This window comes from Pezoporus occidentalis, unplaced genomic scaffold (assembly GCF_034315485.1).
Source record: "Pezoporus occidentalis ecotype Australia unplaced genomic scaffold, CSIRO_AGI_Poc_V1 ctg157, whole genome shotgun sequence".
Classification (NCBI taxonomy): Eukaryota; Metazoa; Chordata; class Aves; order Psittaciformes; family Psittacidae; genus Pezoporus; species Pezoporus occidentalis.
Genome location: NW_026913393.1, coordinates 1,374,783 through 1,402,023, shown reverse-complemented (window position 1 = coordinate 1,402,023; position 27,241 = coordinate 1,374,783). Strand labels below are relative to the sequence as shown.

At 42.5% G+C, this 27,241-nt stretch overlaps 1 protein-coding gene across 1 annotated transcript in view; it reads right to left on the bottom strand.

The window, feature by feature from the left end:
* The window catches only part of LOXHD1 (lipoxygenase homology PLAT domains 1), a 170,595-nt gene that overhangs the window by 80,772 nt on the left and 62,582 nt on the right, over positions 1 to 27,241 (bottom strand). Inside the window, exons 7-17 of the mRNA XM_062611784.1 lie at positions 25,548 to 25,671; positions 23,151 to 23,401; positions 21,604 to 21,739; positions 18,541 to 18,701; positions 17,598 to 17,684; positions 14,667 to 14,802; positions 12,633 to 12,787; positions 9,345 to 9,505; positions 2,290 to 2,366; positions 1,238 to 1,434; positions 718 to 910 (exon numbers count right to left, since the gene is read on the bottom strand). Coding sequence (XP_062467768.1) covers positions 718 to 910; positions 1,238 to 1,434; positions 2,290 to 2,366; positions 9,345 to 9,505; positions 12,633 to 12,787; positions 14,667 to 14,802; positions 17,598 to 17,684; positions 18,541 to 18,701; positions 21,604 to 21,739; positions 23,151 to 23,401; positions 25,548 to 25,671 — 1,678 coding nt within the window. The remainder of the gene's footprint in view (positions 1 to 717; positions 911 to 1,237; positions 1,435 to 2,289; positions 2,367 to 9,344; positions 9,506 to 12,632; positions 12,788 to 14,666; positions 14,803 to 17,597; positions 17,685 to 18,540; positions 18,702 to 21,603; positions 21,740 to 23,150; positions 23,402 to 25,547; positions 25,672 to 27,241) is intronic.

Sequence of the window (27,241 nt, the reverse complement as noted above, 5' to 3'; positions counted from 1 at the left end):
CTCTTATCTAAACCAAAAGTGAGATAACACAGCTCTTTCCTGAAGGACTAGCTTAACAGTTTTCCTTTAACAAGTATTAAGCCAGTGTCAGAGTGGTGCAAAATAGAGCCTTAAAAGGAAATCTAATTCCAGTTTTAACTGTGATGTGGATAAATGACCTCCTTAATATTATACAAGGGAGGGAATTACACAGAGCAGAGGAAAACCACAGCATCCTTTCTCAAGATCCCAAGGCAAATTTAACCATATCCTTAAAAGAAAATGTATCTACTGATGAAACTCAAATATGCAGTAGGGATTTGGTCCTTATTTGTCAAACAGCTCCTCTCTTCCAGGCAATGGAGTAATACAGGCAGGATGGGATGTATGCTGGTGAAGCACTGGGACTGGAAGGCAGTAAATGTGAATAAAGCAGAACCTGCTGATATTGCAATGAAGCACAGTGCCTTGTGCTCTGTTTTGCTGCTCAGGACATAAATCTTTCGTACGATCTCGGGAAACAGAAATTAAAACCTCAGTAATGTTTTTCAGCTGTTTTAGAAAACAAAACATGAGGAGAATAATTTACTTTTCTTACAAACATAAGCTCTTTGGGACAGCTCTTTTTGGTTTTGGTGACTAACAACACAGCGGAGTCTTGTACCTTAAGAATGCTAGTGATACAAATTTAGTGCTAGCTATAAAACAGCATGCATTTCTCAATGTGTCTTCTCTTACATTTCTCAATAGGCAAAATCTCACTTGGGTAGACCTCCACTTCCACTCTGCCATCAGCCTCATCTTTGTCAAGCCATCGGTTGCAGGGGAACATGTATTGCCTTCCCTGGACTGGAACCATGATCTGGACACTGGCCAAGAACCAGCCACACCGAAGACCCACGTTATCATGTCCAATCAGTATTCTGTTGATCTTTGAAAAAAAACAAACAAAAACCAAAAGGGCAGGAAAAAAGCCCAACAGAATGCACTTAAAAATATATAAAAAACCCATATCCTTGGCACCCTGTTCTTGCACTATGTACATGTACATGATTTATATATGTATTTCACTATAAACTTACAAAATTCTTCACATGCCCGTATGCACATCAGAGTGCCAGTGTAACAGTCTGTAGAAAATGTATTTCTCCATATCCAGTGTAAAAGTCAGAAACTTCATATTCAGTCCTGAGTGTTACATTGATTGGGAATTCAGACACTTGCATGAAGTGCAGAGCCACCTACAATTAATTCTTACCTTCCCAATGTCCGTCGTATCTATAGTAAACTCATCCACTCGACCACGTTCAAAATAATTGCCTAGATCGTTATCAGAGACTAAGAGAGTCTCTTTGCTGGAGTCTGCTTTTTCACCGTAGAGTTTGATGAAAACTCTGGAGTCTGAGCTGGCACCAGGGACATCTCCTGTCTTCACGCTGATGTGATAACTGACATCTAGAGAGATCAATTTACAGAACACAGACACACAAGTGGCATTTCCAGTGCTCAGCCAGGCAATCAGCTTCAAAGAGATACAGGAAAGAAGGGCTCCAGCTAGAGATATAGAAAGGAGTTTTTTCCTCTGTTCATGTATCCAGCATCTTAGGGCCACACTGGGTAAGATGTCACACCTTAGAGTTATTCAGCAAAACATAAGAGATCCAACACTAATAAGCAGAAAATGTTCTGTATGCCTCTCTCTCACTGTTAGATGATTAATAATCCGTAAAAATGGCTTGGGCAAGTGAAGTGATTTAACTTTTTTTTTTTTTTTAATTTACAATTTAATTCAATAACTTTGATTGTTTTTCCTAAAACAGAACATAAAGTATCTCAGCCTGAGCTCTGTAAGTGCGATTTTCTAAAGAAAATTGTACTATTTGAGCCCTGGTTCTTCAGAAAAGGACAATTTAATCTTTCGGTGATTTTCTTCAGGGAACACAGTGTTATTCAATGAAATTTACTCTACTAAAGCAATGGTGATTCAAGATCCTTCAGAGAAACCTGAACACGAAAGCAGTTTTTAAACAAATTATAACATTAAAAATCAAAGATTTTTTCTACACTTATGTTGCAATTTTCTCTTTTTTCCAAATTAATCTCATTTGTAAACTAGGGTTAAGGGTCAAAGGCATTTTCTTCTGAGCAACCCACTTCTGCTTCTTGCATAAGAATGCCAAAAAACACCCAGTACTGTGTGTAATCTATGTCTACTGTGAATCGACATAGATTACAAAGTAGAATAAAGGAAACAAATACATACATATGCAGGTCAAACTCAGACCTTGTCTTTTTCAAAGCTAAACTCACTTTTCAGCATTGGTGACTCCCCAGCAGGTACTAGTTCTCTGACAATCTGACCGTCATCCTCGTTTTTGTCAAGCCATCTGGTTTGCAAACAGAAGTAAGTTATCTTTGAATAATTAGGACCTATTATACCTTTCAAAACCTAGGCTGGCTCTACACATAGTAAAAATCCACGTTGTAAAAATCCACACCGCAGTCACAAAGGTGCTCTTTATCTCTGTTAAATTCACAGAAGCTTGACCAGACTCTACAGCAGTCACACTTTAAACCTCCATTTTCCAAAAGTAGAGATCATAAGAGCCCTGCTCGCAGTACATGAGCATCTGCTGTGATGTCCATCTGTCTGGAAAGCACAAGCTTCACAGCCACAAGTTATTCCTGTAAATGGGCAGGCTCAGCATCTTGAAAGCTTTGACCTTCATTGACCAGAAATACTTGCAGGCTTTATTACAAGCCACCATTATTACAACCTTTATATCATCTAAGTTACTTAACCCCCACTTTTCTTCTTATGTTTGCTTACTCTAGTTTATCATCAGTTTTCCCTTCCTTACAGGTCAGTATATCACACTCTTTTCTCCACGAGGAAGTGGACAAATTATGTTGACCCAGTTTCAGAAATGGGTTGTAGAGGCAGCTGGCACCAGCAAAACAAAGAATTTTGTTTGCTTCTCAACCTTTATCTAGTGACGCAACTAGATTAATTAAGAAGAAAATCAAGAAGAATAAGGGGAAAAAAAAAGTGAAAGGAAAATGTAGGGAAACCAATTGCTAATCTTGTAACCTTAACAGCTGCTCCTTCAGCCTCAGGGATGAGTGAATTACAGCCCCAACCCCATCATATACCATACAACCAGCATTGTATGACTATGGCAAAGACCCTGGCAGAGGTTTCTCACCTTCCACTTCAGACCCAGACTGCTCAGGGTATTCCTGTAAGCATCTGCTTAGGGTCAGGTTTCCCACAGCAGCACACTGGGGCATTTCAGTCCCCCAGGCATCACATGAGAGCAAGCAGTTCCCAAAAAGCCCATTCTTCCCAGGTACACAGCTTTTTGCAGCAGCTTTTTTGCAGTTAAAAATACTGCTTAAAACCAGTGTGGGTGAACAAGGGACAAGTGAGCAAGATCTGGCAGGCCAAACAGGGTATTTAAGTTGCTTTAATAATTCCCAGAACTAGAAAAACAAATCCACCAAAACTGTTTCTTTTAGAAGGCAGCCACACAGCTATGTGAATGACACCAGACCACAGAAGAACTGCTTCTGCACAAACACATTCAGTGCAGATGTTCCGCAAGCTTCCTGCAACATGGCCATGCCACACATGTTCTCCTTGGCTGACCCTCACACCAAAAAGAAGGGAAGCTCATTTCCCATTTCAGTTTCCATCTTTGATTTTGCTGATGAGCCAGCACACATGGAAACCCGCAAATGACAGGGTCAAGTTGGACACAGCTTGGAGCAACCTGATCTAGTGGAAGGTGCCCCTGTCGATGGCAGGGAGGTTGGAACCAGATGAGCTTTAAGGTCCTTTCCAACCCAAACCAGTCTGTGATTCTATGATTCTATGATCTGGGGACACGAACAAATGCCCAGATGGATTACACCTATGGCATCTTGCTGGTAATAAGCCAGCACAGCTTTCAGTCATGAACAGTTGGACTTGCCATGGTAATCAAGAAATAAGCAGATGTTTTGGAAGACCAAGGATGATAGGTCTCCATTTTGTCCATCTGAAGGGATACTATCTTTTATTGTCCTCCTCTCCCTTCCCAGAGGAAAACAATAAGCACAAAGAAATCATACAAAAAAACAGCACCAGGAAAGAAATTCAAACATGAGCTAAGAGCCATCTGGTCCCAGAAGCACTAGCAGCAAAGTTCCCATGCAAAAGAGATGCATAGAGCCCCATCACACAAACACACATTTCCAGTCCCAGCTCTCCTGTAAGCTTTGGCGGGTGGTCGGGTATGCAGTCTACCCAGTATTTTTCCTTTTCACTAAAGCAGGTGGCCAAGTGCAGGAGTTACTTGAAAAGGGATAAAAGCTTAGGGGTCAGCATGAAGGTGATGAATATGTGATGGTCACGCAACACCATGTGAGGGCATCAGGTGTGGCATTGTGCCTCGGTGGAGGCTGAGAGTTGTAGTGGGGATAGGGGAGCAGAAAAATCTGTGTAGAAGACCATGAAATTGATGTCAAGAATTGAGCAAGGGTAGAGTGCAAGGAGAGCAGAAGAAGAGCCTGCTAAGACAACACTTTTTCTTATGGAAGGAAGCCTTTATTGTTTTGGGATTGGGGAATTATTTTTTGTTTTTTACCTGTTAGAACTGGTTCTTAGTACCTTTATATTACGTAGTTCTTGATCCTGGCTCAGTATTCATGTCCTTGGACAGGTATCCAGTGGTTAAGGGATTGCATCATTCCTAAAGTTAAGATGCTTCTGCATACATGGATGTTAACTGAAAGGCCCCACAAAATTTGAGCCTGTGAACTCCACTGCACTGGCACTACTGATTACAGCATGGCCTTCAGGAAGGCAGAAGCTCATAAGGCAGACACACTTCTGCTCTCCTGCTGCTGCTTTCTGTGTCCTGCAAGCTGCTGTTCTGTTGCTGGTGTACATGCTGTTGCTTTCTGTTGCCTTCACCACTGATGATGCTAGGGAAACGTCTTCTGCACCAAAGTGGCAGGATGAAAATACATCCCACAAGAAACAGATCTCTGCGTGCAGAATGAGAAAAGCTAACTGGTTCAACAGTGAGAAAAGTGAATCAAAAAAGGAGAATGTGTCCTTAGATAATGAAAATTCCACTACCGATATTGGTAGCTACTGAAGGTAAGAGGAGTATGTCTTGCACTGGAGGAGGAAGAGTGAAGTTTATCAGCAGAAGTGACTTAAGGCTCCTTACTTTGTTTCAGCCAAGAGAGCAGTCAGAAGTGGCAGAGGCACTATTTTCTCAAGAAAAGAGAAGTTGTTTTCTCTGATTTTCATGACAGAGGAAGCATCTGGATGAGCAATGCCACTGCGTTCCTTCACTTCAGCACATATGCTGCAATATCCTAATTTTACTTCAATGTAATTCCAATAGCATATCACAAAGTGGCAGATTGCAACCAGGGGTTTATAGTCTTACACTGAACACAAATGGATTGACACATTATAAACACATCAGGCTTCAGAAAATAGGTTTTTCAGTATGGAGCCATCATATTTCTAGCACAAAAGAGGTTGCAAAATCTTTTATTTTATCAGAGCTTCCACATGATTTTAGTACATGCAATTTATTGTGGGTTTTGCAAGGGTGTAGTTGTATCATGCATAACATACTTCTTTCTAGAGAGATACTGTATGTCCAATAACCAAAAGCAAACAAATATGATATGAAAACCACTTCAGAGATAATTTCTAGAGGATCAGAGAGTCAGGGAAGCACTGGAAAAAACTATGGTGTGATATCACATATAGCATTTGAAATCCAGCAGGCGATAGCCTGTGTTTAGTTAGAATGATTAGCACGTCCATTAGATTCAGAGATACCGATATATTTGTGTGCGTGTCTCTAATTATAACCTGTGTATATAAATATGTGTAAAAGAGACGTTTCAGGCTGATTCTAGGGAAAAAAAAAAAAAATCTGGATCCTTTTTATGGTGAACACTTTTGGCATTTGATTGAATAAATGTTCTTTCACAGAAGTCTCCTACTGCATCATCCTATTCAGGGTCTGTCTGTTGTTCTTCAGAGAATTAATGATGTTCCCTTATGCTTGTGCTGGAGAAAAATTAGGATGGTGCAGTCCATACACTTAGAAGAAAATGTAATGAAGTATCATTGAAGATTTCAGTGGAGCTGTAATGATTTATAGCATATAAAATTTTATCCTATCACAAACTCCTGACTTCGCCTGATTGAAAATTCATTTCTGTCTGGGATAGAAATATTATTGAAAATAGACTGTTTTAGAGAATGTCAGCTAGTCCATTCCTGGACTTCCACAGAGCCTTGGGGAGAAAACGAAATCTGAAGAACTCAGTTCTGAACTTCAAAAAGTTTGCCTCCAGTTCTGGGGCAAAAGAAAAACTCTTTCATTTTGAACTTTCTAGCAGTATTCATGATCACAATTCCTAAACCACATCAGGTATTATAAAGTATTAATTGTTTAGTTGTGCAACCGAATGATTCAGAGTTCATTCCCTAAAAGCATAGATAGTATAAAGTTATGGAGTCATAAGGGAGGAATAACACTGCAATGCATCCAAGTGATATACTAGTAATTCTGCAAATAATGTTTGGAGAAATTACTCGTATTTACTTCTTGAAAGCACAAATCAAATGACCGCTTTAAAAATCACTGAGAAGAGCTACAAACCATTCCCTTTACAGCCAACTAGAGCTTTTAGGTTGAAAGCATAGGCCTGGAAGTCATTATTTCTTGATGCTCTTCCTGAATGTGACACAAACTCACAACTAATTCACTTAGCTTCTCTTTATCTGTGCTGGCTCCCTTGTACAACAAAGACAGCTCTTCTCATAGGGCTCTTGTGACTACTAGGTAATAGATGTTCCTATAGAGTCATAAAAAAGCTTTCAAATTAAAAGACAAAATGCAGCCAAGTCTATGAATAGGTAAATAACAACAGCAGAGGCTTCAATGAGCTATATGGAGTGAAGATCTATAAGGATACCCTACAGACATTAATTACAGTAGAAGCTGGTTAGCCAGCTCTTTCCTCTGCTGTTCATTCCCCATATGCTAGCACAACCTAGTTTTTGTAGAGGTAAGAAGCCTGTGAAACTTTCTGCATCGAGATGTGTTTCTGATGGAAGGCATTTTGTCCTCTATCTGTCCCACAATGGCAGCTAAGCAGCAAAAAGTCAACAGAGTATCTTTCAGTAACCGCACAGCAGCAGCAGTTGTTTTCTTCAGACCATACAATTATGCTGTGTAGAAGAGTCAAAGTTAATCAGGTCTTGGATATTAAGGCAATGAGAACATCAGCATATATACTGGCTGGCCTCAGAATACCCAAGCTGAAACAGAAGCTTCCCTGGTGTCCCCCAGATGGAGTCTCTAATTAACCTCACTCGCATTGGCTCTTCTTGGCTAAGTCTTCAGCATCTTGGCTCTGAAGATGCAGGTGAAGGAGAGCTCTATGAGCAGCTGCCAAAGCAGAGAGGACATAAGCTGTCCGTGGCCTACAGGACTGGAGGGGAACATCCAAATGCTGCAGGTCATGGAGATTTTTATCCCTCACATAGAGGATGCAGTGGGTGAGCACCTTCGCCCTCAGATATCTCCAGACTCCATGACGACACCCGTATACTGCGATGATGCCCCCATCTCTCAAGAGACACAGGCACCAAAGATAGTGAGAGGGAGCAGCTGTCCCTGTGTTTGGAGGTGATCAGTCATGTTACCTTCTCAATCTGAGAGGAAGAGATAATGCTGGCACAAGGACAGCAAATAAAGCTGCATGAACAACACAGATACCACTTGGAAAAAGAGACGCTTAGAAAGGTAAGAAGAGTGGAATTCCATCTTTTGTGACGTGAAGCCTGAATGCACCCCACTAACGTTTTGGGGATAAAGTCTTGGGTTTGCTTTCTTCCTCCTTTCTCAGTCCCTGGCCTGAGGGAAATGCCCTGTGGACTCTGATATGCGGCTATAAAGCTAAGGGGAAGGGGGCTATCCCTCCAAGCTGAGGCAAGATGCCCAGCTAAACAGTCAGGTAAGGAGGCAATGCAAAAGGAAATATTTAAAATGAGCCAGCTGCATAGTGCAGTTAGACACAGAGGTATCTCTGAGGAGTCTGAGCAAAACAGCTCTTCACATGGACACTTCATGTCCAAGCAAAAACCTGTCTAGCTTGCTTGCTTAACTCAGTAAAACATATGGTTGTTAAATATGTATCAAAAGGCAGCAATGACAACATGGTGGTTTGCTCTTTGAAAAGGGAGAGACTGGCTTGCTTTTCACAACCAAGATGACATTGCATCTGCTGCTCCGTGCTGTCTCCCTAGTGAGTTTGCTCTCTGACAAGATGTGGCTTTAGCAGTGCAGAGAGGCTGGGCCTGGCTCCTGTTTCATATTTGGCTGAATCCCCTCATTATAGTGGAGTTCTTCCAAGAAAAGAGACAAGTAACCAGCTTAGAGGTTTTACCTTTGCAATTTAAAAATAACTGTGTTTTGTAATTCTCCTTGTTCCCCAGAAGATGACTTAGAGCAGTTACTTGATGTAGCTAAGTGGAACAAAATGAACTTCCATCCTAAAGGACGGACAACCTGAGAGGCCAAATGGGACTTTACAATACACTGAACTACGCTGAATTTAGTCTTTTTTGCTTCCACCAAGTTCTCTCTATTTGTGCTGCAGTGTTGAGGCAGACCCTCATTAGTTCCAGAACAGATGGTACATCTCATTCCCCATGGGTACCCTCAGTGGAACACATTTCTTTTGGCCACTTGGTTGTCTAGAAAAGAGAAGAATACATTTATAACCCACCCATAAGGGTAAGTTAGAGCCCTCTGCTCTATCTGCACTTTGTCTGCATGATATGCATTTTCTTTCATGCAAGGAGCTCTTAAGACAGCAGCATAAAAATTCTGCATTCTCCCAACACAAAAATAGCATCCCATTACTCCTGGAAAGATGGGATGTGCATATGAGGGACCAGAACCTCATCACACATATGCAATAAAACTAGCAGATTGTAGTGGATTGCAGCGTGTGTTTCTGCAGCAGGCAATTGCAGTGGCTATGGATGTGGTACTGGAAGGTTGCATTCTACCTTTTGGAAATTCTTTGTATTACTGAGCTAGTTGCTGAGAAGTTCACAATTCAGATTGCAGTTCGTTTGGTAAGGGGTGTTAGCCATATCTTAAACCTCCCAGTCCACACTCTTTGCTTTCAGGCTTAGCAAAAATAAATGAACGAATAAATAAAAAGGATTAAGCCGTGCTCAGAAGATTCCAGTCTTGGAACAACAGCTAGGCTCTTCAAAGTCTTGCAAATGCATAGATGGAGGCACAATTTGCAAGCTTTGTTTCTAGTACCTGTAGCAGGGGAATTCCACAGCCTCACTTTCTGGCTGTCCTTCTTCCCTCACTATCACTTTGGCAAGGTACCAGCCACTGCTTCCTCCTTTGCCGTCATGCCCTATCCTCACCCTCCTCACCTGCTTCAGCGTTACTGCTTCAACGAAGAATTCATCAGCCTTTGAGAAGGAGAAGAAAAAAGGTAAGGCAATATTTTTCCTTAAAAACAAACAAACCAGCCAAATATATTATTGTAATCAAACCAACATCATCAGCATTCCGCAAGACAATTCTTCGTAAGACAAAGGAGAAAGTATGAATTAGTATACCAAAGAATGAAAGCTTGAATATTTGTGCTAGATGTATAACATCAGAATTACAAATATATGATCTTCCAGCATCTTAAATCTCCCACATCATTGCATGCCCTCCATAACTGAAAAAAAAGATAAGTAATTTTATTATTAAGAAGTTCATACAGTGGGGCCAGAAATCCAACTTCAAACCCCTGCTCAGATACCAGCTTTCTGGGAAATCCAGGACAGTCACTTCAGAACAAATCCACAGAGGTATTTAGAGGTACAATTTAAGGATATTACTCCACCTTGAATTATGGACTAGTGAGCACAATTTAACCCCCGCAATTTCTTGGCATGCAAGAATTAGGCATGGCTGTATAGGGGTATTTCCAGCTGCTCCATGAACTGTGTTTGGTTGTGTCAGAGTTTGGTGTGAACCTAACCCAGCAGCAAAACACCCTTAATATCCCACAAAACACATGAATTTTATGTCATTTTTGTTGTGTGGTTGGTTTTTGTTTGGGTTTTTTTTCCTGGAAAAGACCTCAAATCAGCAACCCACAGAGTAACCCAAAAGTTGGCCTCTTAAGACCAGATGTCTGTTACCCAAGAGTATACTGGGAGGAGCAGTTCCCAGTGGGTGGTGGAAGGTGTATTAAAAGAGCAAGTTAATCCTCTGGGAATCAGGCAGACAGGTGTCTATGGTACATATACAGACACACATACATGTATAGTAAATACTGTGTGCAAGCACACAGAGTATCTGAAGCATATAGTCCAACAAAGACATGTGACTGCTGTGATTACCATCTGGCTGAGATGCCCTGCTAAGTAAGATACTGCCATTCATTTGTTCTTCATCTCCTAAAAGCCCATGAAGCACACATGGTGGTCACATATAACCAATTATCTCCCAGAGAGTGTCGTGGCATGATAATATTCATTTCAATATTTAAATTTATTAAAAGAGTCATAATACTTTCATCACTCAGAACCCCAAACCAACCTTTAAAATAAAGACTAGACAGATTACCACTTTTTAAGTGTTAGTGATGGGCTTACATACCTGAACAAGTGCTACTTTCATAGTCAGAACTGCTGAATTGGGGATGTAAGGTATTGGAACCTCACTGAGTCAGTCTAAGTCAATGAAGTCTAATTCATTAGGCCTGCTGTTCATCTCCCTTATTAATGGCTGATATAAACTAATGAGAAAGTAACTAACTGGAACAACAGCAGGGCAAACACCTAATTTAGAGGCATCTTTAAATTTTACCTTATATACAGGCTTTTCAAGTCAAATTGGTAATCAAGGTACTACTGGCTTAAGTGGCTGTAGATTGGAGACTGCTCTGACTCTAGCTACATTTCTTTTTAACAGGGTGTCTGAGTTAATCAGTGTAGATATATTCACTCAGTCTCTTGAACTTATGAGCTCTAAGTTTCTCAGGATCAGTCCTTAAACAGCTTCCAATTCATTCACCAGCTATCACCTCCTCATGCCAAGACAGCAGTTTTCCATTAGTCAGTTCCAGTTTGGTTTATATCACTTGCGTACTACTAGTCATAGTAATTGCTTTCCAAAACAATTTTTATTATTTTTTCAATTTTTCCCTTTCATGCTGGTTACCCTATAACTCATTTTTGGAGTAAAAATAAAATAGTCATTATCTGTCTTTAAAATACCTTTTATCTTCTGAGAACCAAGCACCTTCTTTGGGACTTCATTGAAACAGTGTTTAAATCATCACCAATACATGACTTATTTTGTTATCATTTTGACAAAACAAGATTTGGCCAAATAACAAAAAGCTGTCCTTTATAACTTGGACATACTTTTTAAAAATAAAAAAATGAATGTAACTGCATAGGAAAAAATATGATGTTTCAACATCCATGTCTGCAAACCTGTATATCATTTAGAAACAGAGTGAATTTACAGAATATGTAAATACCATGTTTCTACATACAGGTCTTACAGAAACAAGAAAACGGTGACGAAAGCTCTTTCAAAGTCTAAAAACTCAGTCATTTCAGTGAAGAATTGGAAAATCTGGACACTCAAAGGCAAATCCAATGTGTTAATACATGTTTCAGAAGCCTGAACACAACAGTCAATTTTGAAAACATGACCTCCTTTTCTTTTCATTTTTTCAGTCTAACACCCTCATTTTCTTGCCATTCCAAATCTTAAATCAAATAATGACACAAAAGATGAGAAATCTGCAGAGTTGTGTAATCATATTCTCAAAATCCTCTCCAGGAGATACAGATTATATTTTACCTGTCAAAGTCAGACCATAAAGATCCAAAACTGGCTTCATAGGTTGACCCCATAGATCAGATCAGCATATTATACACTTGTTAATGCTGTTAACGCTACAACGGCTTTAACTACAATTTGACCTTTTCCTATTTCCAGCTTTCCAAGGATCTCTGCCTTCACCCCAGGCCATTTCCACCCACTCCATTCAGGACTTGGTCATTGAAAAACATGTTAAAAGCAGATTGAAAATAACACACAAAAACTGAGCTCATCATGGTTGAGGGAAGACTGGAGGAAATATAAATGAAACAGATGAGGCTTTTGGTTCTAATTTTCACATTAAATAAAATGCTTTTTCTTGCTTTGCCCTGGGAGACAGATTTTTTGCCATATTAGATTAGAAGGGTGAAAGACTCACTCTTGCTCTTGGAAGATGCACAGATTTTCTGTAAGCCTTCCCTGATCTGAAGATGCCATGTCAACAGTCAGGATTTAGCTGGTAAGCAAACTAGGAGACTCTTAGGAACATACCAATTTCAAGCAATGACACACTGTCCCTGACCCGAATGTCCCTCCAACTGCAACCTCTTATGATGCTCCGTGGACATAATTTATTCTCCTTTCTGCCTTAGCCCAAACTAGCATAGAAATTAGCCAAGCTTACAAACACATACATCAAAAAAGAAAATCTACAGTCACACACTCAAAAACCCATCCTAAGGAGCTGCTGTGTGAACTTACGTTGCCCTTTTCAAACTTATTGACGGTGTTGATGCAGTTGTAGAGAACACGATCTCCCGTGTCTCCTTGGTCACCGATGAGGCACACAAAGACATTGGCATCCGTGCCGCTCCCACTTACCGTCCCAGTGCAAACCGTCACCCGGTACTTAATCACTGTGGAGACATAGATTAATAAAACAGTTACAGCAACACAATTAATTGCCATTTAAATTTACTGCATTTTTCACAGAATTGCAATTAATTTTAAATGGTTGTACTTCCAGTTGGTACTTCTGATGATGCATTTACTTTAACATTTCCATGTTATCATATAATCACAAAATGGTTTGGGTTGGAAGAGACATTAAAGCTCAGCCAATTCCAATCCCCTGCCATAGGCAGGGACACCTTCCAATAGACCAGGTTGTTCCAAGCCCCATCCAACCTGGCCTTAAACACTGCCAGGGATGGGGCCACCAGGAAAAGAAAAATAGCCAAAATAGGAAGGCCTGAAATGCCAAGAAAAAACATAAACCCCCTCCACAGGACACAAAAATGCCATCTCCTTCAGGTAAAACCTCATGAATTGAAGCGCATAGCTTCCTTAGGGCACCACCTCTCCTATCTCCCCTCCTGCCTTCCCAAGTGGATCCTTGTGATGGGGGACCTTGTAACAACATGTTCTGGAAAAACATCATTTTCAGCACCCAGAGGCACGGCAGGGAGAAACAAAGAGTTAAAAAATACTGAGCACTTGGGGACCTGGGGAACAGGCTCTTCATGTTGGCTTTATGGGGGAAGACAAGCCCAGCTGGTCCCATCTCCCTGGGACCCTCACAGTGAAGAAGGTTGGATCATGTCTTGCCTGCTTACACCTTTGAGATCATTATTGAGGATTTTGATGGGTAGATTTTGAGTTGCCACCTTAATTCCACTGCCCTGCCCTCATCTCTTCTCCCCCAGCCCATTAGGTGAAGGATTTCCAGAAGAAATTTCACAAGGAAGGACCAACACCAGAAACAACCTTCAAGAGAGAAACCTTGTTCTCTGGCATCAGGAAGGGAAAAAAAGCAATACTGCCACCCTCCCTCTGAAACCAACACAAGTGGATGCTGCATCTCACCCATGCTCAGCACAATTGCTCCTCACAGGGAAGTGCCTGCTTTTGAACTCAAGCAGCCCTCTCCACAGCTGATTAAAAATACATTTCAAACCCAGCTTTATTTACATTTTAATAACATCTGCAATTACAATTACTCTTCCTCTTCTGAGGAACTGCTCAGCTGCATGCAGATCACTGAGTTCACTCGAAACTTCACAAAACAGGGGACTCGTGGTCTACAGAGTGTGGAGCCCCACCGGCTGCTTTGGTGGAAATAAGAGAAATCCCAGCATTCACCTTGAGATATGCTGCTCTCCGAAAGTCTCCTTTCAAGTACATTTAATTCTTGTGACACAAGGTCAAGACTGAAGTGGCCACTTCAGGGAGCCAGCTCAAAGTAATGCAGCTTTCCTTAATTAAATCTCCAGTTCAAGCACAGTTAACCCAATAAATAGATTAGATTGCTTACACATACTGAATGGTGTCTATGCTCTCACAGAACTCTTTTGTGTAACCTCCCATATATTTATACATATATCTGCTTACATGTGCATATAATTAAATAAAACTTTAAAGCCCCAAAGTGGTTGCTGAATTTTTTGCCCTTTAGCTGAGTGAGCTTTCCATGAACATCCCTCAATCCTCGTATTCCACTTTTTAAGGAAGAATGAGAAAAAATCCAAGTTTGGAAAAAAAAAAAAAAAAGCTCTGGAAACAATTATATTGCAGCCAGGCCTCTCCCATCTCCCATCACAAAGAAATCTGCTCAGAACAAGATCCTGGGATTTCTAAGGCTTCATGAAGCTAATGATGCTCTCAGAAAATACTGCAGAGAGAAATTGCCAGAAAGAAAAGCTCATTGAATTGCATCGGTCTGCTTGTGCATCCCTTACACAAAGAGGGTTTCTTTCTATTCTAAGTGAACCCCTAAACGGAGCCCATGGCTCTCACCTGGCATGACTTCAGTCACTAGAGATCCCTCCGCAGGGAGCTCCCGCACGATCTCATTGTCGTCTTCATTTATATCTAGCCAGCGGCCACAGTTGAACGAGTATTTTTCTTTTGTCAGCGTTTTCAACAGAGTTACCTTCATTAAACCAAAACACTGTGTGAGTTCAGATGCTTAAAGACAAACAAGCAACAAGCTCCTGACAGGTTTTTGCCTGGGAAGCGAGAGAAGGTAGCTACAGAATAATAGCACACTTTAAAAATGAGACCGTCATTCCGACTTGTGCATGACGGTGATGCATGGAACAAAGTCTGTCATAGCTGACAGCTTTTCGTTCCTACATTCTCCAACCGCTCCACAGTGTTGTGAAAGTATTGTTGGATATTGTGGATCTTAGTAACTGCTTGTCATATGCCACTGCATAAATCCACAGAGCAAAATATGGATGGCACGGGCAGGGACACCCTCCACTAGAGCAGGTTACTCTGAGCCCTGTTCAACACTGCCAGGGATGGGGCAGCCACAGCTTCTCTGGGCACCCTGTGCCAGCACCTCAGCACCCTCACAGCAAAGAGCTTCTGCCTAAGAGCTCATCTCAGTCTCCCCTCGGGCAGGGTTCAAGCCATTCCCCTTGGCCTGTCCCTACAGGCCCTTGTCCCAAGCCCCTCTCCAGCTTTCCTGCAGCCCCTTTAGGCACTGGAGCTGCTCTCAGGTCTCCCCTTCAGGAGCCTTCTCTTCTCCAGGCTGCCCCAGCCCAGCTCTCTCAGCCTGGCTCCAGAGCAGAGCTGCTCCAGCACTTGCAGCATCTCCATGGCCTCCTCTAGATTCATTCCAACAGCTCCACGTCCCTCTTGTGCTGTTGCCCCAGAGCTGGATCAGGACTGCAGGTATGGGATCTCCCCAGGGTGCAGCAGAGGGGGAGAATCCCCTCCCTTGACCTGCTGCTCACACTCTGGGGATGCAGCCCAGCACACGGGGGGGTTCTGGGCTCAAGCACACACTGAAGCCGTGTCATGGGGAGCTCCTCCTCACCCAATACTCCCAAGTCCTTCTCCAGCCTGTATTTGTGCTGGGGATTGCCCTGACCCAGGGGCAGGACCCTGCACTTGGCCTTCTTGAACTCCATGAAGTTCATATGGTCTCACCTCTCCGGCCTGTCCAGGTCTCTGGATCCCAGAGGTCAATAGCATCATACAGCTCAGTGTCAACAGCAAATGTACTGAGAGTGCACTCAATTCCACTGCCCGTGTTGCCAACAAAGATGTTGAACAGGACTGATCCCAACACTGACCCCTGAGGAGCACCATTCTTCACTGGTCTCCACTTGGACATCAAGCTGTTGATCAGAACTCTTTGAGTGTGATCATCCAGCCAATTCCTTATCGACCTAGTGGTCCATCAAATCCATTCCTCTCCAGTTTAGAGACAAGGATTATGTGACACAGGAGAGAGGATGCTGGACTAGATGGATTTATAGGCTGACCAGTGTGACTGTTCTTGTAATAGAAAATGGAAGCCTGCTCTGACATAAAGCAAGCTTGGCATGAAATCTGTGAGGACTGGAACAAAGCATCACTAAGGTTTCATCTCAGTATGGAGGCACAAGTGATGGGAATCATCTGCTATGAGACTGATCCATCCAGAAAACAGCAGACTGGGTGTTCATGTGCAGATTGATTTCCTGCAGCTTCACCAGGTTTGCTTAGAAAGTTTATCCCAAAGTAAATCCTAGACACACTGTTAGATTCCTCTTATCCTTCCTGAACACAATTTCTGTGCAGGAGAAAAGGATATCCTAGGGAAATCTGTAGCTATAGAAGGTCTAAGCAGTCTTACTCATTACCCATGAACGAACTAACAGTTTGCAGTGGCCTAATGTCTGACCAGAACTTTCTTTTTGATAAAGACCACAGCCAGACAACTTCTCCCACCACATGGTGAACACAGGATTACTTAAAGTCCTTTCCCCACTGGAGAGGTGTTTGTCTGTGTATGCTTTAGCAGCTCCGTGACAATGAAGGACAGCAGGATCTGTCAAAGCACATTAAAAGCACTCAAGAAAAATCTTTTAAGTGGTAAATTGTGATTTATCATCGCAATTATTTATGGCTGCAGAACAAAGAATATTTTTGTTACGTGCAGAGAACATCTTCCAAGCTCTGCAGTAGGAGTATGGGTGAAGCTTAGAGGTGAACTTGCTGCCTTGCAGATCCATGTGAGGGCTGACAGCATGGTAGTCACTGCTGGTAGAACAGAGGGCATGTGGTTGAAGAATACCCTTTTCATTTCCCAAACACAACAATGCTGCTCTCTTCTGCACAGGCTCCACAGGCTCCTCCAGTCTGCAAGTGTCCTGCAGTGGGGCTGTCAAAACTTCAGGACAGGTTATGCTCTGAATAGGAGACCATACAATAGGTCTCTGCTGCAATCAGTTCTTCATTACGACCAGCCTAAATAGGAGGTTTACCTCTCCATATAGTAACAATGCTTAAGAGTAGGAAGCTTTTCGAAGAGCAAAGGAAAAAGTCCCTGGCAGCAGCCAGGGAGGACTACAGTGGCCTGATGCTGGAAGCATGGGGAAATATCATTACCACCATTAAGTTGGGCTGTTGGGAGCTACCATTTCCAGTTGCTCTCATTTCCCATACATATCTGGGCTGAACTGAAAAGGAGAGGAGGAAGAAGGAATCTCTTCCAAAACCATACAATGAACCCTTCTCTCCCCATGTATTTTTGTGAATGCTATGATGTGCTCTCTCCACATGCTGTTTTCATGTAGGATTTCCAATTCCACCCCTAGGGCTGCACTGTCTGTAAAGGGAGGCACCTCTGACCACTGCACATCAAACTCAGCTGCCAGCTGGAGAATGCAGTGACCCAGGACTGCAACCAATCTGTCTTCCCAGGTCTACCTTCCCCTGCCATCCCCTCACCTTGTTCAGATGCCAGCCAGCAAAGGGATTTCTTTTCTCATGCCATATTCGAAGCTTATAAAATGTGCCCAGATCAGGGAGCTCAATCTATAAAGGGGGAGAAAGTAAAAACGCATTATCCATTTCTTAAGGCAGCAAAGCAAGCACACAAAGGACCCCTCTGGACATCTTTTTAGAGCCAAATCAGAGAGGAGTCTAAAACTAAACTAAAAAACCTAAATTTTGTTCTTTAAAAGTAATAAACTCTACTCTGCTAAGAGCTTGGTGCTTCTCTTTTCTGGAGAGGAGAGCATATAAGTTTAATCCATGCGCTTTTGATCATGACAGCTGCTTGAAACCACTCATCCCAGTAAGAACTAAGGCCAGCTCCCAAGCTTCAGCTCCTTCTCAAAGAGGGTCTGCAAAGCACAGCCACTATTCCTCCAGGAGGCATCCGTTTGCTGCAGCATTTTTGCTGCTGCAAAGAGTGTAAAACTTTTGCCTTCAATCATGCATTAAAATTGTTTGTTTCCTATTTTTTCTCTGACCAGTCCCCAGTTAACTTTTAAGCATATTGGTTTCTAAATACAAGAAGACCCTCTCCAGCCTCCAAACTCAACAAGCTCTTGAGCTCAGCTCCAAACATTCAAGGAGGCTCGCATCCAAGGAGGCTGAAGACCAGATCACTGGGGAGAGGAAACACCACTCCTAATTCTTCTGTAAATAGCAAATAACCTCTTAGGCACTGGGGAAAAAAAATAGCTAAATTACTAGCTTTAGAAAGACATGGCCTAAACGGGTGGATGAATAATTTACATCACCAGCAAATTGAATGAATTCACCTCCACTTCAGAAGGATCTACTGAGGTAAAGACTTCCTGCTGTTGATTTTCTGTGCAGGGCTGAAGCTGATGCCCCAGGAAACAATACCAAGCCAAATTTACCACTTGCACAAGATTCGTACCATGAACTTGTCAGTCTGTCCGGTTTCAAAGTTGTCTGAATTATTGTCCAGCTTCATCTCATCTGACTTCCCCTTGTCTCCATAAATCTGGAAAAAGATGGTGGCATCTGTCCCTGCATTTTTAATGTCACTTGTCCAGATCCACAGAGACCAGGGGCTTTCTACAAAGAAAAGTTCAAGACATTTTGTTTAAAAAGTAATTTTTAAAGGTAAAAACCATAGTTATCATTCTTTCCTCTGGAAGAGGATAGGATGGCATGACATTCTTCAGGACATTTTATCCTTTTCTGCACAAACATGATCAAGCTGCTACATGATATACACAAATGAGATTTCCTGGAAATCTAATTCTATGTTTTCATTTAAAATAAAATGAGATAAATCATGAATCACCACTTTCATGGTGAACCATATTCTTCTGTGTCATACATTTCTAACAGGGTAATCCAGGGATGTACTTCATCTCTGTAGTTTAAGTACACAGTCAGCTTTCTTTTTGTCAACGAGTCTCCAGTTACTTGTGTATGGTGCAAAGCAGATCCAGGTAGCTCCTAAAAATTGCTCCAGATGATCTGTGTTTGGAACAAGGAGGAGTATGGGTATGGCCATGTATCAGTTCATCCTGATCTAACGAGCCTTCTTGAGGTTGGATCAATTACTCCAGATATGGCTTTTGCAGGACAGGCTAAGATCCTGTTCAGGTATCTCCAGCCAGTCTGCACCATGTGGGGCAAACATGCTCAGAGCAACATATAGGTATTTTTCAAAAGTTTTGAAGTTATTTACATGCATAAATCCTACCTGACTTCAGCTAACACTTGTGCTACTCTAAGCAAAATGCCCAAAGATCATGTAAAAGCTCCAACATTTTCCTCTCTTTAAGTCTTAGCTGCACACTTTGTCTATAAAAGCAGTCCACCTGCAGCATCTTTATCATGGTTTTCATACCAGGGGATGGTTACCTATGTAAAGATGACATTATTTCCTCTAAAGAGCCCCTCATCTTCATTCTTTATTGGTAATAATGTGTTTCAGTTCTGCAGGCTTTGCAGCATCCACAGAAGAGGGAACAGGCTTCTTTCCTGACTCAGACATCAGCTGAATTATTAACAAATCTTAATGAAAGAATTGCTCACTCTTTTGGTATGCCAGAGCCCAGAGCGGCATGGCTTGACCTTCAGAGCCCAGAATGGAATACAAAAATGAAATGACATGCATATAGATTAGATCCTTACTGATGTACTCAGCACTTGACTGTGGAAAAGAGGCAACAGCTACTGAGGGGAAAGAAGGAACTCTCTTCTAGAAAAAGTTTTGCCCCTATATGCATGATGTCCATGACCACTCTTTCCTGAAAAACACCAGCAAGTTTTATCTGAGCAGAAATGAAGCTAAGGCAAATTTGTGCATGACATGTGATACAGCAGTCCTGCTCTCCCTGGGTAAAAGAGCAAGGGCAACTCAGACACCAGAGACTTCTCTCATCTGTCTGGTTTGGCCTCCCTGATCTCTTGCTGAAGGAAAGGAGGAGCAAGGTATGCAGGGATGGGGAGCAGGGAACTTGTACCAGAATTAAGTTACTGATGGAGGGATGTCAGGGAGAAGCCACACAGGGAGAAAAGTGGGTGAGCTAGGTCTGCAGCTGCTGGAGCAGACCAAGCATATCCCCAAATACCCATCTTCATCCTCCCAGGGCTCTCTGGGCACATTCCCAATCCCTATCCCTTCACATCAAGGGATCCAAGCAGATTAGAAATTCTCAGAACCAGAGTGAATATTCCCCAGGGCACAAACACCATGGATAGTTTGCACCCTGGAGGGCTAGACCTGGCATTACAGTTTTCAGGATAGCATTTGAGATAACGAGGTGGGGGGGAAAGGCTGAGAATAAATAGAAGCTATATGTTGGGCTGCAATCCACAGGGGGAACAGCTTGCAAACGCTGTGCAGGCAGCCGTTTCATCGTGGATACCCAAAGTGAGGTTGAACCAAGCTTTGATCATCTCTACAGAAACGGACAGTCCTGTATGCACAGGGAGATAGGCAAAATGACATAATAGGTCTTTTCTAACTCCAAGTCTTACGCTTCTATAATCTGGCAGATAAAGGTCACAAATTTCTCAAGGCTAATGCTCTCTATCTCCTGCACTGCAGCAGCAAGGGAATTAGCCTGTCAATAACAGTCAGAGCTGATAATAGAGGGTTAAAGGTTGCAGAAGCTTTAGTTAAATGGACCGAGTCAGGGAAGCAACGTGGTTCTAACACTGACTAACATTTAGACAAAGCTTATTTAAATGAAGTGCTGTTTAAGCAGGAGCCCACCCAAAGCATTCAGATTAAACTGGATGTATTATCCTAATTAAAACATTCTGCTTACACATACACACTGGTGCAGGCAAGACGGCAGCGATCAGCTCTGTGTGGCAAGTGAGGCTGGGTGCTGGAGCCGTGTGTGGATGGATGGACACGTTGGTATGCTGCCCTAGTTATTACAGAGCAACACCTCCCAGCAAATGTGTGTCATTGCCTCGCTCTAGAGAAAAAGAGGCTTCAAATGCAGCACTGGTGTGCCTCAGGAGGCACTTCTGGCAGCTGGGCAGGACTAAGACCTGTTCTTTTTCTCTTAGGCCAAGAGTTAAAAAGTTGGAGGGAAGAGTCTGGGTTTTCTTCCTGTTTTCCTTCATGTTTGTATTTTAATTATACTTAGGTTTTGTTTCTATATGGAAGAAGAAAGCTTTGCTTCTGTAGTAATAAGAAACATAGCCTGGCTTGCCTGCAAAGGTGAAATGTCAGCAGAGGCAGCCCAAAGCCCAATGAACCTAGGAAGGCTGCCAGGTCCCACTTTTTCCTTTAAGAAAATGATTGAAATTCTTCAAAATATTTTTAAAGTTTTATTTTAAACTCCCTAAACCAGGATGTTCAAAGCTGATACTCACGCAGGACTCGATTTCCTTGAGCATCTACTTCACCATAGGTCTACTATATGTCATGTTGTGTGGGTGACAGTCAGGTTGCTGTTGCATGTATGGGGGTCTCAGGAGACTCCTGGGCACTTGTACTTACTTTTCAGTCTTCTCTGGCGTAATGAGACCATTTCATAGAGTTCCCGCTCTATAAGACCATCTCCTTCATCTTCATCCAGCCATTTATCACAGGGGAAGGTCTGTTCAATACCAGTGAATGGGCAATAAACCACCACCTAGGAAAAGAGATTGGGAAGGTGAATATTCTTTTGCAGGCAGCCCACAGGACCCTGATACTGAAAACTTAAGTAACTGAAGCAAAGGTACAGCTAGAGATCTTGCTTTTGCTCACAAAAATCAAGTTTTCTGGACCAACATGAACTGGACTGTTTGCACAATTCCCAATTTAGGGTATAGCTAGAACCCATCTGTGCTGTTATTTCCACTTTCCAGAAGTAGAACAAAATGGGTCAGCAAAGAAGGGGTAGAACACCACAAGGGGAAGGGAATGAGAACAGGCAGTGAGTTAGTGCTGTATCAGTGTGCAGCACATGCCCTGAACCACAACAGTGCACAGTAGGGTTTTGAAGGGAGCACAAGACACAAAAAGCCTTCAAGCACATAGAATCACAGAATGGTCTGTGTTAGAAGGGGCCTTAAAGCTTATCCAGTTCCAACCACTTGCCATGGGCAGGGACACCTTCCACTAGAGCAACTTGCTCCAAGCCCCTGTGTCCAACCTGGCCTTGAACACTGCCAGGGATGGGGCAGCCACAGCTTCTCTGGGCACCCTGTGCTAGCACCTCGGCACCCTCACAGGGAAGAGCTTCTGCCTAAGAGCTCATCTCAGTCTCCCCTCTGGCAGGTTAAAGCCATTCCCCTTGGCCTGTCCCTACAGGCCCTTGTCCCAAGCCCCTCTCCAGGTTTCCTGCAGCCCCTTCAGGCACTGGAGCTGCTCTCAGGTCTCCCCTTCAGGAGCCTTCTCTTCTCCAGGCTGCCCCAGCCCAGCTCTCTCAGCCTGGCTCCAGAGCAGAGCTGCTCCAGCCCTTGGAGCAATTTCGTGCCCCTAACTCACATCCTAAACTGATTTTCCTTTCCAGGAAAACTGTATTTGCTCCTAGCTTCAGGGTATGCAGCTGCCTTCCTTTCCACCCTCCAATTACCTCCTGCTGATCTTGTATATGACCTCACATCACATCTTGCTGTACTACCTCCCAGTAACAGCTGTGGTTAGCCACTTCTTTTTCTGTGCTCGAAAACAGCATCTAAAAACTTGAAAGAAGTTTGAATATAGATGATAAGTTTGACATGCTCAGCATAATCCAAGACTGCTTTTCTGCCTGGCCCCTTGGGCGAACATCTGAAGGTGCTTTTGGCACTGAGCAAACAATAATCTCTATCTCTGTGACTGCAAAGGGGCAATCAACCCAATTAGAGAGTGATTGACTTATGCATCTAGTGTGCCTTTGAGAAAATCAGCTACTACCATACATTATGTATAATATTGACTTGTTAAACCAGGGATATTCTCATCTGAATAAATGCAGTTTTATTTCAGGGGGTTTTTAACCCTATTTGGTTGTTGGGTTGGGGTCATGAATGGGAAAGGGCCTGACAGCTGTCTGCAGACAAACAGCTTGGCCTCACCTTCTCACAATACCAGCCAGAACTGACACCACAATTGTCGTGCCCAATGGTGACTCTGCTGAGCGGGCTGAGAAGAGCAGCTATCTCCACATTAAAGAGATCTGTCCTGGCACGCTCGAATTCACCTCCTTCCAAGAAAATCTTCCCACTGTTCTTTAAGCCTTTGGACCCATGGAGGATTATGTGGATCTTGGAATTAGTGCCAGCTCCTCTGATATCTCCTGTCACTACAGCAACGTTGTACACGATACCTGAAGGAATCAGGAATTCAGTTAGGAAGAAAAAAATAAGGGAGGAAAAAAGGTTGAGAGCAATAATTCTGATTGGATTTACATTGAGCTCTACTGGTTTTCCACTGGTCTTTTTAGCTTTCAACTTACACAGACTGCAATGCTTCTTCTGCTTTGTCCCACACGTACCTCTGAGAAACTCACAGCTACCTTCAGATTGTCCAAGAGAAACAGGTTTGTGGACACAGACTCCCTGTCACATGGAAAATGCGTGAGGGTTTTTGACCACCACCATATGGTGGTGATAGGTGAAGAAAGGAGAAAAATTTGAACTGGCAACTAAGTCACTTGATTTTGAGATGCATCAAGCACCCAAAAATGTCAGAGGTTGAAGTGTTGCTTTAAACAATGGTGGCAAGATCTGTAACACCACAAATGTTACAATGCTGCTGAAGCCAGCAGGAACTTCACTGTCACTGTGAGACCTTAAAAATCGCAGCAAAACAAGGCTTGGGAGAGGTATGATCCCAGCTGAAAGAAATAAAAGCATTTCTGAAAAGAAGTCTATGTGCATACAAGTTTGGTTGTTTCATGTCCAGCTCTAATTACACCAACTGATTGTTGATCTAAGAAAGATAATATTTCTTCTTACAGGCCTTAATTCCCAGAAGGTTCGTTCACTGGCAACCATATACTAGACCTATATCATGATACCAAATAAAGAGACACCTCTGTATCCATAACAGTGTTTTAGGGAGCATGTATAAGACAGTTGAGGACCAAGCTAAGTTCTTCCTTTTCTTAAATTACCCAGGAATTTCAATAAAGACTTGAGACAAAGTAGAAACATCAGAACTCATTCTCTTTCAAACAATCCTCTCTTTGAAGTTTATGTTTAAAAATGTATTCAAGCACCTTCTGCTATGCAAATATCTTCAATAAAACTCATGAGAGTAGGGAAAAAAAAAAAAGCACAGTCATGAATGGTGAAAAATAGGAAAATCTTTTAGTAAATTAATTGTATTTTTTTCTGATTTCTCTCCCATCTTCCCCTATTTTTTTTCCCAGCATGCATCCTCGCATCCTGCAGTGAGAACTGTGCACCCAGACCACATTCCTTCAGCCCATGGAGGGGGGAATATGAGGACTGCAGATGTTGAAGACCATGCAAAGAAGTAAAGAACAGCTATTATGTGCATAATCATAGTGTTAATGTTTATGCTAATGAATAAATACAGGCAGAACTCTATCCAAATAATATTCTGCCTCATGTTAAGTTCTTTCATTGAATTTACATCCACGTTTCTTTTAACAGAGACTTATTTTATGTTGGACAGTAAAAATGCCCCTTCTAAGGCTCAGGTCTGCCTTTCTTGTTTTGTAAAAGGATGAACAGCTCTCCAGAACACAACCTGAAGTACAATGTACACTACTCTGTGGCATACATGGGACTGTGGAAATAGCAATCCACTTTCTGAAACCTCATGAAAGATCCAGTACAAGCTGGATCTTTCACCATCTGCCCATCAGCCCCTTGCATAGAACCATAGACTGGTTTGGGTTGGAAGGCTGGAAGGCTGGAAGGGACCTTAAAGCGTATCCAGTTCCAACCCCTGCCATGGGCAGGGACCCCTTCCACTAGAGCAGCTTGCTCCAAACCCCTGTGTCCAACCTGGCCTTGAACACTGTCAGGGATGGGGCAGCCACAGCTTCTCTGGGCACCCTGTGCCAGCGCCTCAGCACCCTCACAGGGAAGAACTTCTGCCTAAGAGCTCATCTCAGTCTCCCCTCGGGCAGGTTAAAGCCATTCCCCTTGGCCTGTCCCTACAGGTCCTTGTCCAAAGCCCTTCTCCAGGTTTCTTATTGGTCCCCCATAAGGCATTGAAAGGCCACAGTAAGGTCTCCCTTGAGCCTTCTTTTCTCCAGGCTGAACCTGGATTTATCATCAGGTGATAGGACCTGTGCAGTTCCGTTAGTGAGATGTGGAGGTGGGAAATGCAATGGTAGTTCATGGACCCTCACACAGAACACTCTGTCACCAGCAGACAGTCCACTGCAGGTGTCCCTAAGCATAACACATTCCACCTTCTAAAAAGCACAGCTAGTAGCATTAATCATGCTTTTGTACCTCCGTATTACCCACCATGGATTCAACCCATATCTTTACCTGTGGCCTCAGTGCCCCCAACAAGAATATCCCTCTGGATTTTTCCATCATCTTCATCTAAAGCAAACCAGCGTCCAACTGGGAACTGGTACACACATTTGTTGCCAATGTCTTCAATAATCACCTAAGAGAAAAGAAACAGCACATTGTAAAATAACATGGGAAAAGCTATCGTGTTACATGAGGGGGTGAAAAAAGAGCAGAAGCTTCATGTAAACTCTCTCACCTGGTACTTAATATATTCAATAGTCAGGCAGATCCCTCTCTGCTCCCTAATTAAGTACTGATAGAATTTCAGACAATCAGTGAGTAAAAAAAGCAGGCTTTTTTATTTTCTCTTTTTATCCAGTGAACTCAATCTGCGTCTTTCACCATGTATGAGACCAGATGTCTCTGCTAGCAAGACCAGCTGGCTGGTCTGTCTTCCTTCCCTCCAGAGCCCGTTTGCTGGCTATCCTTCTCCATCAGCTGAATGGCAGCTCTTTGATCTGCTTTAGGAACAGGCTGTCTTCTTTCTCTCTCAGTTTTAGAGCTTTGTTATAAAATAATACCAAGGAATTTCAGGACAAATCAAGACCATCAGATCAGCTTGTGTGACCTAATGAAATTGTGTGATCCCACTCGGTTACTCCAGGATGGAATCATTGGAAAGACAGCTAAGAAACCCCACAGTAGCAATAGTTTTTATTTGGGAGGATTTAGCTCTTGAACCTATGTAGATATATATTTTATTGAAACAATCTTCCTTTTTAATGCTAGATAAACTAACGTTAACTGCTTGGAGTTTCTTGCACCTCCTCCAGGGGGATTTCTTACCAATATCTTGCATTGTATTCCTCAATCTTGTCATAGAGTTACTGCAGTGTTTTAAACAAGCAGTGAAGAGTACTGAACATTTTCAGCCAGAAAAGAAGAAATAAAAAATGTCTATTCACCTTCGTGGCTTATGTCTTAAAGAAATAAAAACCCAAAATCACTATAAGGGATTGAAAGTCATTGCCACTTTTCTCTGCCTTCTCAGCAAACAGTGAAAATATGAAACCTGTCCTTTCTGATAGATTTGTGAAACCATTTTTGGGAACCAGAACTTCCCCTCTTGTCACTCAACCCACACTGTGCTGTTTCCTGTAGTGTTACTGATCCTTGTTGTGTCTCTGTAGACACAGACAGCAGTGTCTGCCAGGGCTGGGATTGTCAGCATGAGTGAGCAGTGCTGTGCTGGAGTGTTACAGACTAAAATATATGAGGCTTTGGAGCAATATCAACACTTAGACCCCCCTCTACCATCTGATCCTCTTTGGGTTCCTGTTAATATGTTTATCCATATATTTAGAGGTGGAAAAAAAGCCCTGAGTATAAACCACGCTGAAAATACAAGACACATGAGAAGAACATTGAGTGATGCTTAACAGGTTCATCCAGGAGTGACAGCACTCCCAAGTATTGCAGCAAATTAAAGAAAAACATCTACCAACAGTAGATGGTAACTGGGCTGTTTCAGCTCATTTGTCCAAGCTTCCAGTTGAACTTGCAAGGCAAAAGTTGCTTTTTACTTAATCACTAACCTCTGAGCTGTTCCTGTGCAGAACATAGGATTAGGGTGTTGCCTGCAACTAGTCACTTACTTCAGGCTTTGGGTCTTAGGGAAAACATGTCCTGCAGACTTCATCTGTAATGTGAGAATAAGGTTCCTT